The 12,646-nt window shown below is 48.1% G+C and overlaps 1 protein-coding gene across 1 annotated transcript in view; it reads right to left on the bottom strand.

Annotated features, from left to right (window-relative positions):
- LOC308127026 (DENN domain-containing protein 5B-like) overlaps nucleotides 1-12,646 on the bottom strand; it is a gene marked incomplete at its 5' end in the record, with an annotated part of 106,611 nt that overhangs the window by 46,500 nt on the left and 47,465 nt on the right. The window contains 2 exons of the mRNA XM_080491769.1: nucleotides 5,787-6,462; nucleotides 9,286-9,386. Coding sequence (XP_080347895.1) covers nucleotides 5,787-6,462; nucleotides 9,286-9,386 — 777 coding nt within the window. The remainder of the gene's footprint in view (nucleotides 1-5,786; nucleotides 6,463-9,285; nucleotides 9,387-12,646) is intronic.

Raw genomic sequence — 12,646 nt, 5'->3', positions numbered from 1 at the left:
ATATTTTGACAGAATTACAATATGAAATATGTTTTTCAGAAAAAAAACCAAAAAACCTTCCTTCTTGATCCCAGGGAGGGCGACTCACTGGCACCCTCTATTGGCCAGTGGCCACTGTCAGTAAAACTGAAGAACCAACCAACTCAGTATTCTGTTTAAAATATCCTTTTTTTCTTGATCTTATGTAATATTCCAATTTTCTGAGAAACTGAATTTTGGATTTTCACTATCTGTAAGACATAATCAACATTTCAAGACATACAGGCTTGAAATATTTCACTCTGTGTGTCATGAGCCTAGATCATCTATGGGTTTGAGTTTCTGAAATAAGTCACAAAGAATATTGAACATTTTCATGATATTCAAATTGTTTGAGACGTACCTGTATACACCACGTTCCAAAATGTTATGCAAATTGCCTGTAAGTGTCATAAAGATTCAATTGTTTGTTTTTCAATTAAACTTGACGAAGGTATTGTGAGTCCGGGCTCTTTGGATCCCTGAAGTCCATCAGACTCCACTGATAATCAGTTTGCCAGGTGAGCTCAATTAAAGGAAAAACTACAAAAGAGGGATGTTCCACATTATTAAGCAAAACACCATTTTCGAGCACTATGGGAAAGAAAGAGGATCTCTGCTGCCGAAAAGCATCAAATAGTTGAATGCCTTGGACAAGGTATGAAAACTTTAAATATTTCACAAAAACTTAATCGTGATCATCGTACTGTTAAGACATTTGTGTCTGATTCAGAGCAACACGGGTTCCTCTTGATAACGACACAATGAGGAAGAGTTCTGCCAGAGAAACACATCAGATTAAGAGAGCAGCTGCTAAAATGCCATTACAAAGCAGCAAACAGATATTTGAAGCTGCTGGTGCCTCTGGAGTGCCACGAACATCAAGGTGGAGGATCCTCCAGAGGCTTGCAGTTCTGCAGAAACCTTCTATTGGCCCCCCAAACCAGTGCTCACAAGCAGAAACGGATGCAGGGGGCCCAGACATACATGAAGACTCATTATCAAACCGTCTTGTTCACTGATGAGCGCCGTGCAACTCTGGATGGTCCAGGTGGATGGAGGAGTGGATGGTTGGTGGATGGTTGGTGGATGGTTGGTGGATGGAGGAGTGGATGGTTGGTGGATGGTTGGTGGATGGTTGGTGGATGGAGGAGTGGATGGTTGGTGGATGGAGGAGTGGATGGTTGGGGGATGGAGGAGTGGATGGTTGGTGGATGGTTGGGGGATGGAGGAGTGGATGGTTGGTGGACGGTTGGTGGATGGTTGGGGGATGGAGGAGTGGATGGTTGGTGGATGGTTGGGGGATGGAGGAGTGGATGGTTGGTGGATGGTTGGGGGATGGAGGAGTGGATGGTTGGTGGATGGTTGGTGGATGGTTGGTGGATGGAGGAGTGGATGGTTGGTGGATGGATGGTTGGTGGATGGTTGGTGGATGGTTGGTGGATGGTTGGTTGGTGGATGGTTGGTGGATGGAGGAGTGGATGGTTGGTGGATGGATGGTTGGTGGATGGTTGGTGGATGGATGAGTGGATGGTTGGTGGATGGTTGGTGGATGGTTGGTGGATGGAGGAGTGGATGGTTGGTGGATGGAGGAGTGGATGGTTGGGGGATGGTTGGTGGATGGATGAGTGGATGGTTGGTGGATGGTTGGTGGATGGTTGGTGGATGGAGGAGTGGATGGTTGGTGGATGGAGGAGTGGATGGTTGGGGGATGGAGGAGTGGATGGTTGGTGGATGGTTGGGGGATGGAGGAGTGGATGGTTGGTGGATGGTTGGTGGATGGTTGGGGGATGGAGGAGTGGATGGTTGGTGGATGGTTGGGGGATGGAGGAGTGGATGGTTGGTGGATGGTTGGTGGATGGAGGAGTGGATGGTTGGTGGATGGTTGGTGGATGGTTGGGGGATGGAGGAGTGGATGGTTGGGGGATGGAGGAGTGGATGGTTGGGGGATGGTTGGGGGATGGAGGAGTGGATGGTTGGTGGATGGTTGGTGGATGGAGGAGTGGATGGTTGGGGGATGGAGGAGTGGATGGTTGGTGGATGGTTGGGGGATGGAGGAGTGGATGGTTGGGGGATGGTTGGGGGATGGAGGAGTGGATGGTTGGTGGATGGTTGGTTGGTGGATGGTTGGTGGATGGTTGGTGGATGGTTGGTGGATGGTTTGTGGATGGTTGGTTGGTGGATGGTTGGTGGATGGAGGAGTGGATGGTTGGTGGATGGATGGTTGGTGGATGGTTGGTGGATGGTTGGTGGATGGTTGGTGGATGGTTGGTTGGTGGATGGTTGGTGGATGGAGGAGTGGATGGTTGGTGGATGGATGGTTGGTGGATGGTTGGTGGATGGAGGAGTGGATGGTTGGTGGATGGATGGTTGGTGGATGGAGGAGTGGATGGTTGGTGGATGGATGGTTGGTGGATGGATGGTTGGTGGATGGTTGGTGGATGGAGGAGTTGATGGTTGGTGGATGGTTGGTGGATGGTTGGTGGATGGAGGAGTGGATGGTTGGTGGATGGTTGGGGGATGGAGGAGTGGATGGTTGGTGGATGGTTGGGGGATGGAGGAGTGGATGGTTGGGGGATGGTTGGGGGATGGAGGAGTGGATGGTTGGTGGATGGTTGGTGGATGGTTGGTGGATGGTTGGGGGATAGAGGAGTGGATGGTTGGGGGATGGAGGAGTGGATGGTTGGTGGATGGTTGGGGGATGGAGGAGTGGATGGTTGGGGGATGGTTGGGGGATGGAGGAGTGGATGGTTGGTGGATGGTTGGTGGATGGTTGGTTGGTGGATGGTTGGTGGATGGTTAGTGGATGGTTGGTGGATGGTTGGTTGGTGGATGGTTGGTGGATGGAGGAGTGGATGGTTGGTGGATGGATGGTTGGTGGATGGTTGGTGGATGGTTGGTGGATGGAGGAGTGGATGGTTGGTGGATGGTTGGTGGATGGAGGAGTGGATGGTTGGTGGATGGAGGAGTTGATGGTTGGTGGATGGAGGAGTTGATGGTTGGTGGATGGTTGGTGGATGGTTGGTGGATGGTTGGTGGATGGAGGAGTGGATGGTTGGTGGATGGATGGTTGGTGGATGGTTGGTTGGTGGATGGTTGGTGGATGGAGGAGTGGATGGTTGGTGGATGGATGGTTGGTGGATGGTTGGTGGATGGTTGGTGGATGGTTGGTGGATGGAGGAGTTGATGGTTGGTGGATGGAGGAGTGGATGGTTGGTGGATGGATGGTTGGTGGATGGTTGGTGGATGGAGGAGTTGATGGTTGGTGGATGGTTGGTGGATGGAGGAGTTGATGGTTGGTGGATGGTTGGTGGATGGTTGGTGGATGGTTGGTGGATGGAGGAGTTGATGGTTGGTGGATGGTTGGTGGATGGAGGAGTTGATGGTTGGTGGATGGAGGAGTTGATGGTTGGTGGATGGAGGAGTTGATGGTTGGTGGATGGAGGAGTTGATGGTTGGTGGATGGCCACCAGGTCCCAACAAGGCTGCGACGTCAGCAAGGAGGTGGTGGAGTCATGTTTTGGGCCAGAATCATGGGTAGAGAGCTGGTCGGACCCTTTAGGGTCCCTGAAGGTGTGAAAATGACCTCTGAGAGGTTTGGGCAGTTTCTGACTGACCACTTTCTTCCATGGTTCTAAAAGAGGAACCGTCTTCTCCATGCATGACAATGCTCCATCTCATGCTGCAAGGAGTACCTCTTCCTCATTGGCTGCTATGGGCATCAAAGGAGAGAAACTCATGGTGTGGCCCCCATCCTCCCCAAACCTCCCCCATCCTCCAACATCCTCCCCCATCCTCCAACATCCTCCCCTATCCTCCCCCATCCTCCCTTATCCTCTCCTATCCTCCCCCATCCTCCAACATCCTCCCCCATCCTCCAACATCCTCCCCCATCCTCTCCCATCCTCCCCCATCCTCTCCTATCCTCCCCCATCCTCCCCCATCCTCTCCCATCCTCCCCCATCCTCCAACATCCTCCCCTATCCTCCCCCATCCTCCCTTATCCTCTCCTATCCTCCCCCATCCTCCAACATCCTCCCCCATCCTCCCCCATCCTCCAACATCCTCCCCTATCCTCCCCCATCCTCCCTTATCCTCTCCTATCCTCCCCCATCCTCCAACATCCTCCCCCATCCTCCAACATCCTCCCCCATCCTCCAACATCCTCCCCCATCCTCTCCCATCCTCCCCCATCCTCCCTTATCCTCTCCTATCCTCCCCCAACATCCTCCCCCATCCTCTCCCATCCTCCCCCATCCTCTCCTATCCTCCCCCATCCTCCCCCATCCTCTCCCATCCTCCCCCATCCTCTCCTATCCTCCCCTATCCTCTCCCATCCTCCCCCATCCTCCCCTATCCTCTCCCATCCTCCCCTATCCTCCCCCATCCTCCCCCATCCTCTCCCATCCTCTCCTATCCTCCCCTATCCTCCCCCGTCCTCTCCTATCCTCTCCTATCCTCCCCTATCCTCCCCTATCCTCCTCTATCCTCCCCTATCCTCCCCCATCCTCCCCCGTCCTCTCCTATCCTCCCCTATCCTCCCCCGTCCTCTCCTATCCTCTCCTATCCTCTCCTATCCTCCCCTATCCTCCCCTATCCTCCCCCATCCTCCCCCATCCTCCCCTGACCTCAACCCTAGTGAGAACCTTTTGCGCGTCCTCCAGCAGAAGATCTATGAGGGTGGGAGGCAGTTTACATCCAAGCAGCAGCTCTGGGAGGCTCTTCTGACACCCAGCAAAGAAATTCAAGCAGAAATTCTCCAAAAACTCACAAGTTCAATGGAAGAAAGAATTGTGAAGCTGCTATCCAATAATGGCTCCTATGTTCAAATGTAACTTGATCTGATCAGATGGTTTTGATTAAAATAGCTTTTGATTTCATTAATCTGACCTCCTCATGCTGTAAATCCAACAAATTACTATTTTCAGTTTTTACAATTGATAAAATGTTTTGAAACTCTGTTGTGCATAATAATTTGGAACAGTGCATTTTAAGTTTTAAAGGCCTTTGCTTCGCAGAGCAACTGAAGATCCTCCATTAGAGGCTGCAGAGCTGGAGGGAAGTCGAGCAGGAAAGTCAGTCTAAACCATGTTTTCCGTCTCTCATCATGGGGGATGGGAAATCTCTCCCCAACAAGATGGAAGCGCAAATCCGCAAAACGTTATTTACTTTCTGGGGGTCCGTTTACACGACACCGGTGTGTGGATCCACTGTATCCGCAAAGTTTTTCTATGGGCTCCCAAGGTGGAAAGATTCTTTCATGGTCGGTATTCCTTCTCTTTTCTAGTCTTACTGCGCATGCGCATCTCTTCCCCCTCCATCCCCATTGAAAATAGTTCCTTCTGCTCATGTCCTTGTAAACAAACATGGTGAAACCGTAGTGGTATGACCCGTATTCTAGTTAATCGTTCATATCAGTAGTTTTATAGTTGAGACTCAACCCTTATAGCGTTCCATACGTCATCGGTCCATACAAATGTTGGGTTTTCTACATTTTCTTCTCGTTTATAGAGAATTGTTTTCTGCACACATGTTTGTGTGGTTTCATTACAAAATCAAGCAACAGTGCCCTCCAGTGGCCCGGCATATGAACTACATCATTGTCATCAGTGTGTCTGTTGCTGCAGTGGAAACACTCCTTCTAGTTTGGACCAGTGGTCATTTTTGTTAAATAAATTGAATAAAACCACAGTTTAAATTAACAGTATCTCTGCTTTTTTCGGAGATTTCCATCGGCAGTACAATTTTATCTTCCTAAGGGGACTTACCCTGCGAGTACAGTAGGATCTGCATCTCCAACAGTGTGCAGGTGAAGACCTGGACCAGGTTCTCAACCCCCAGCAGACAGAAGGCCTCCGCCAGAGGGAAGTCGGCCAGAGGCAGCTCCCCCGGCCCAGGCCTCTGGCACACGATGGGCTCATACACGCCGTGGAACTTCAGCGAGCGTCCCGGGGCGGGCAGGGGCACCTCGTATAGGATGTTGTGGATGTAGCTTTCCAGAGGGAGTGGAGGTGCCGCAGTGGCTGTGACGACCCTGTGCAGCTGTGCCAGGAAGTGGCGAGAGGCGTGCATGAAGGGCATGGGCATGATCAGACACAGGGCCTTGGACACGTACAGGGTGTCTCGAGATGAGTCGTAGCTCCTCACCACGCAGGATGAGGAGCAGTTGGGAGATTCGGACTCATCTACACTGCTGGCCAAAGAGTCCATGCTGGAGGAAGAGGAGGACGGGGAGGGCTGGTTGGCACAGGCGTGCTCCGCGTTGTGCATCCAGTAAAGGCTCTGCATGGCTGAGCAGATCTTACGGCTGGTCACCTCCTCGTAGAAGGTGTGGACGAACCCATACGTCCGAGAGCCATCCTCCTTGGTGATGATGAAGGAGTGAAACTGAGGCTCGCGATGTTCAGCCTGCGTCCTGAATGACAAGCCTTTAGGCATGCACAGCTGCAGGGAGAGAGAAAGGGCAACATCACCAACCACATCAAGAACCTCAGGCTGCATGAAGAGCTTACTCAGGGTTATTACAAGTTCAATTTAAGACCTTTTCAAAATGACAAAGAACCAAATTTAATGCCCATTTCAAACCACATTATCATCCAAACACAGGCATCGTTCTTCTGAGGACTTTGAAGTACTGACTATCACTCAGTTTCATTAATCATCATAGACTTCTGTTAAATAGTGTATTGATCCTGGAGAGGTCGTTACACACTCAATTTCTTTAAAAGCAGCCCAGAATGGCATGTAAGGCTACTCTATTTAGAGAAACAATAATACAAACAATAATATTTGCTCTTTTTTGCATAATCTTGGTATACTCTAGCGGTTGTCAAAGCTTCGTAATGACCCGCCCTACTCTGCCTTGGATTTGTTGGTCAGCGTCGCGCTGCACGGTAAACATAGACATTAACCAAACAGATCAGAGAATGCAGCAAGTACCAGCCAATCAGAGGCAGAGTAGAGCGGGTCCCCAAGGCGTTTGTCCAACCAGGTGTAGCACGTAACTCTGAGGGGTACAACATGCTGAGTACTTTGGGGGGCTCCTACAGTACCGCAGCTACATGCTACAGATGAGTAAAGAATGAGTGATACAGTCATTAGTGAGCTGGAGCATGCGGCAGCTCACTCCAGTGTGTAGATAGATGCCACACACACTCCAGTGTGTAGATAGATGCCACACACACTCCAGTGTGTAGATAGATGCCACACACACTCCAGTGGACACGTCGGACCTTGCTGCTGGCATTTTCATATCAGAACAGTTTTCTGGAATCTATTGACCACAAGAGGTAACTGCTGACATTAGCTTTTTGTTTTATATTCATTGTGAGCCTGTATTTTCTTTCTTTGTATTACATTTACAAAAGTCAAGTCAAAAAAACTTTATTCATCCTCTATGGCTGGCATGACCAACAAGTCAGAGACCAAGAACCACAACAATTATAGTGGTACTCCAAAGAGCCACATCATACAAATTGGGCTGACAAATAATCTTCCTATCTCACACAGCCATGAAATGAAATAAAGTTAAAATACAAACTACTTGTGGGACTCCAACCGAGACTGTCAGTCAGCATATGTGTCCTGCTCTCTCTATGTGATGTACTGCCACACTGTTAACACAGATTTAACAGTCAGACAAACTCTTTTGTGAGCCGGGAGAGCCAACAGCCTTGCTCCTTTCATGACATCTTGTAGATAACGGCCCTTTTCCACGAGCTCCTACTCGGCCTTACTCGCCTAACCTCGACTCGCCTTGCCTCGACTCAGCCTCGGTCGTTTTCCATTACAGTACAGTACGACCACGGCATGTGTCGAGTCATCGGAGCTTTTCCCTGTCGTGTTCCAGTAATCACCCCGGATAAGATGCAGAGCAAACATTCATTGGATATCAGCTCAAATAATATATTAAATAGTCTATATTTTCATATGTTTAATAATAATATTACAAAATGTGGATTGTTACGATCGTGCATCACTGTTCGGTGTTTCGGTTTCACTGGTACCCCTGTTAACTGGTGACTTCTGCTACCAGCCGTTAGCAGCATCTGAGATGAAAATGAGACAAACGGTACGATATTTTAAATTCTAATGGAAATGTGGTTAAATGACATTTGCCAGGACAGCTACGGTTTTTAACATCTGCTGTGAAAAGAAGACGCTCAAGGAAGCCGGTCACCAGTTAACAGGGAAACCAGTTCATTGAAAACACTGTGGCTCAGAGACCTCCTGATGCTGGTAGCAGGTCACTCTGTGGAGCTCCCTCTGAATCAACTGGCCACCAGACAAAAAATGCCTGCACATTGTCGTTGCTCCATGGGGGTTCTTTTTGTGCCGTGTCTGTTTGTGAGCATTTTTGTTGTGATCGTTTTTTTTTTAAATGGCAAGGTGAAGGAGCCGCCTTCCCACTCATCTGTGTCGAGACACAGCAGCCAATCAGCGGCCTGCCGTCTGCCAGCGTCACGTTCTTTACTCGCCTTAGCTTACTTGGAACCTCGGCTGTGCAGGTTCCCACAAAAGTACTTGTTAGTGGGGACTAACACGTAGTGGAAAAGCACCATAATTCACTGACAGTCAAACAGAATGAAACAAAAAAAAAAAAAAAGAGAGAGAGAGAGAGAAGACACCAAATGTCTGTTACACACATACAAAACTCTGGTACACAGGTAAACGTCACAATAATACACAAGTTCCATTCAGAACTTGCTGGATATGCAGATGATCTTCTGCAGTGTGTGTGTGTGTGTGTGTGTGTGTGTGTGTGTGTGTGTGTGTGTGTGTGTGTGTGTGTGTGTGTGTGTGTGTGTGTGTGTGTGTGTGTGTGTGTGTGTGTGTGTGTGTGTGTGTGTGTGTGTGTGTGTGTGTGTGGTGGCAGGCATGCCGGCGTAGGGTTTCAGTAACCATGCCACTGCTTCACAGGCCTCCTTCATTGCAGCCGTAAGGTGAGAAGCTCGGTTGAATAATTCAGAAGTCAGTGGAAAAACAAGGTGATGATGCTGTACACAAACACAGCTTGTACATCCATGGCAGGTTTTGACATTAACCAGTATTGTGTGAGTCAAAGGTCACCTGTGACACACTGGACACAGACTGGAGGGGGTCTAACAATGGTCTGTTGTCCACAATCTGTCCAAACCTGAAGCTTGGCATTGTGGACTTTCTACATTAAAGGCAACTCTCTGTCATGAACCCCTAATTTCAACCATTTAGCTGCTTGGCTTCCCCTCACTCCTCTTTTTCCTGCACATAATGGAAGAATCCACCCACCATGTTGACGGCATCCTGGTCAAAGGGGTTCCACTCCACGTTCTTAGGGTACCGTGCCAAAACTTTGGACTTGAACGTCTTCTTTAGGGGACTCTGCTCGCCTGGATGGAAAGTAAAGAGACAAAGATCAGAACTGACTCATTTTAGAACACTGAAACATAAACGCAGTCATCTTAGAGACTAAAGAAGCAACAATCTGAAAATCAGTCAGACAGGCTTTGTTAAAAACAAAGTGAAGCGGCGATCCATCTTCTGGATATAGTGTGTTTGTGTGTGTGTGTGTGTGTGTGTGTGTGTGTGTGTGTGTGTGTGTGTGTGTGTGTGTGTGTGTGTGTGTGTGTGTGTGTGTGTGTGTGTGTGTGTGTGTGTGTGTTAGGGCTGGGCAAAAAATCATAAATTTAACCGATTTATCGAATTTGTAGCTAAAAATGATCCTCTGTAACCTTTATTAACTTAATTCAGTCGATCTTATCAAAGTGTCTTGAACATGAAACAAATAAACACAAAGAAAAAAGTACTTTGTAATCTTTTATAATTCTTCTTTCAAATAAAAAGTGCACTTCACATGTCCACTTTAAAAACACAACAATGTGGTCTTAAAGATAGTAGAAAACTTCAAAGTGTTTTGCAAATTCTAATTCTGTCTGGTTCGGTATTCTATCAGCAGGAATACAGAAACATAGTGCTTTTTCTGACAGAAGGAATAATATTGGGGAAAAATTTCACCTCATGTCATCGTGGATCAGTTGGGTGACAACTGTTTAGTTCATTCAATTTTCAATTCAATTTTATTTGTAAAGCTCTAAATCACATCAACCAACATCTCAGAACCTCTTACAATGATAGAGAACAACAGAACCCATCTAAACCTTCCAGAACCTCTTACAATGATAGAGAACAACAGAACCCATCTAAACCTTCCAGAACCTCTTACAATGATAGAGAACAACAGAACCCAACTAAACCTTCCAGAACCTCTTACAATGATAGAGAACAACAGAACCCAACTAAACCTTCCAGAACCTCTTACAATGATAGAGAACAACAGAACCCAACTAAACCTTCCAGAACCTCTTACAATGATAGAGAACAACAGAACCCAACTAAACCTTCCAGAACCTCTTACAATGATAGAGAACAACAGAACCCAACTAAACCTTCCAGAACCTCTTACAATGATAGAGAACAACAGAACCCAACTAAACCTTCCAGAGCAGCAGAAGGAACAAGCAACAGTGGAAACCAGGAAGAACTCCCTCTCAGGAAGAACAGTTCATAAGAAGTCCCTCTTCAGGAAGAAAGGGGGCGGAGCCTAGACTCTGGAAGGGGGGGGGGGGGGGGGGGGCATCCACCTTGACCGGTTGGGGGGAGAAGTACATGGGATAGGACAGGGAGAGAGAGGAATAGAAGAGAGAGAGAGAGAGGAATAGAAGAGGGAGAGAGAGAGGAATAGTAGAGAGAGAGAGAGGAATAGAAGAGAGAGAGAGAGAGGAATAGAAGAGGGAGAGAGAGAGGAATAGAAGAGGGAGAGAGAGAGGAATAGAAGAGGGAGAGAGAGAGGAATAGAAGAGAGAGAGAGAGAGGAATAGAAGAGAGAGAGAGAGAGGAATAGAAGAGAGAGAGAGAGAGGAATAGAAGAGGGAGAGAGAGAGGAATAGAAGAGAGAGAGAGAGAGGAATAGAAGAGGGAGAGAGAGAGGAATAGTAGAGAGAGAGAGAGGAATAGAAGAGAGAGAGAGAGAGGAATAGTAGAGAGAGAGAGAGGAATAGAAGAGAGAGAGAGAGAGAGGAATAGAAGAGAGAGAGGGAATAGAAGAGGGAGCGAGAGAGGAATAGAAGAGAGAGAGAGAGAGAGGAATAGAAGAGAGAGAGAGAGAGAGGAATAGAAGAGAGAGAGGGAATAGAAGAGGGAGAGAGAGAGGAATAGAAGAGAGAGAGAGAGAGGAATAGAAGAGGGAGAGAGAGAGGAATAGAAGAGGGAGAGAGAGAGGAATAGAAGAGAGAGAGAGAGAGGAATAGAAGAGGGAGAGAGAGAGGAATAGAAGAGGGAGAGAGAGAGGAATAGAAGAGGGAGAGAGAGAGGAATAGAAGAGGGAGAGAGAGAGGAATAGAAGAGAGAGAGAGAGAGGAATAGAAGAGAGAGAGAGAGAGGAATAGAAGAGAGAGAGAGAGAGGAATAGAAGAGGGAGAGAGAGAGGAATAGAAGAGAGAGAGAGAGAGGAATAGAAGAGGGAGAGAGAGGAATAGAAGAGAGAGAGAGAGAGGAATAGAAGAGGGAGAGAGAGAGGAATAGAAGAGAGAGAGAGAGGAATAGAAGAGGGAGAGAGAGAGAGGAATAGAAGAGGGAGAGAGAGGAATAGAAGAGGGAGAGAGAGAGGAATAGAAGAGGGAGAGAGAGGAATAGAAGAGGGAGAGAGAGGAATAGAAGAGGGAGAGAGAGAGGAATAGAAGAGAGAGAGAGAGAGGAATAGAAGAGGGAGAGAGAGAGGAATAGAAGAGAGAGAGAGAGGAATAGAAGAGGGAGAGAGAGAGGAATAGAAGAGGGAGAGAGAGGAATAGAAGAGGGAGAGAGAGAGGAATAGAAGAGGGAGAGAGAGAGGAATAGAAGAGGGAGAGAGAGGAATAGAAGAGGGAGAGAGAGGAATAGAAGAGAGAGAGAGAGAGGAATAGAAGAGAGAGAGAGGAATAGAAGAGGGAGAGAGAGAGGAATAGAAGAGGGAGAGAGAGAGGAATAGAAGAGGGAGAGAGAGGAATAGAAGAGAGAGAGAGAGAGGAATAGAAGAGGGAGAGAGAGAGGAATAGAAGAGGGAGAGAGAGGAATAGAAGAGAGAGAGAGAGAGGAATAGAAGAGGGAGAGAGAGAGGAATAGAAGAGGGAGAGAGAGGAATAGAAGAGAGAGAGAGAGAGGAATAGAAGAGGGAGAGAGAGAGGAATAGAAGAGAGAGAGAGAGAGGAATAGGAGAGGGAGAGAGAGAGAGAGAGAGGCAGACAGGCCAGAGAAGTACAAATACTAAGAAAAGTCTATGATGAGCGTTGGTCTGATGATGAACCAATCTCAGTCTGGAGTTTAAGGGCCGTGCCGTTGTGGTGGGGTCCCGGTGCTGTGGTGGGGTCCCGGTGCTGTGGGGGGGTCCCGGTGCTGTGGGGGGGTCCCGGTGCTGTGGGGGGTCCCGGTTCATGAATGGCTGATGTCATACACTAAGTGTACACGTTTCCTGTACAGTTTACTCTACTGTCTTTAGGCTGCATTGTCCAAGCCCTAGACATTGTTTTTTTTTTTGTTTGTTTTTTTTAAGGACTGAGACCCAACCATGGTGGAGGAAGGGGCCAAATGTTCACCAGGGTACAGGAAGCTGCCATTG

Source organism: Lipophrys pholis, assembly GCF_963383615.2.
Source record: "Lipophrys pholis genome assembly, chromosome: 22".
Taxonomy (NCBI): domain Eukaryota; kingdom Metazoa; phylum Chordata; class Actinopteri; order Blenniiformes; family Blenniidae; genus Lipophrys; species Lipophrys pholis.
This window is presented reverse-complemented; position numbering and strand designations above follow the sequence as displayed.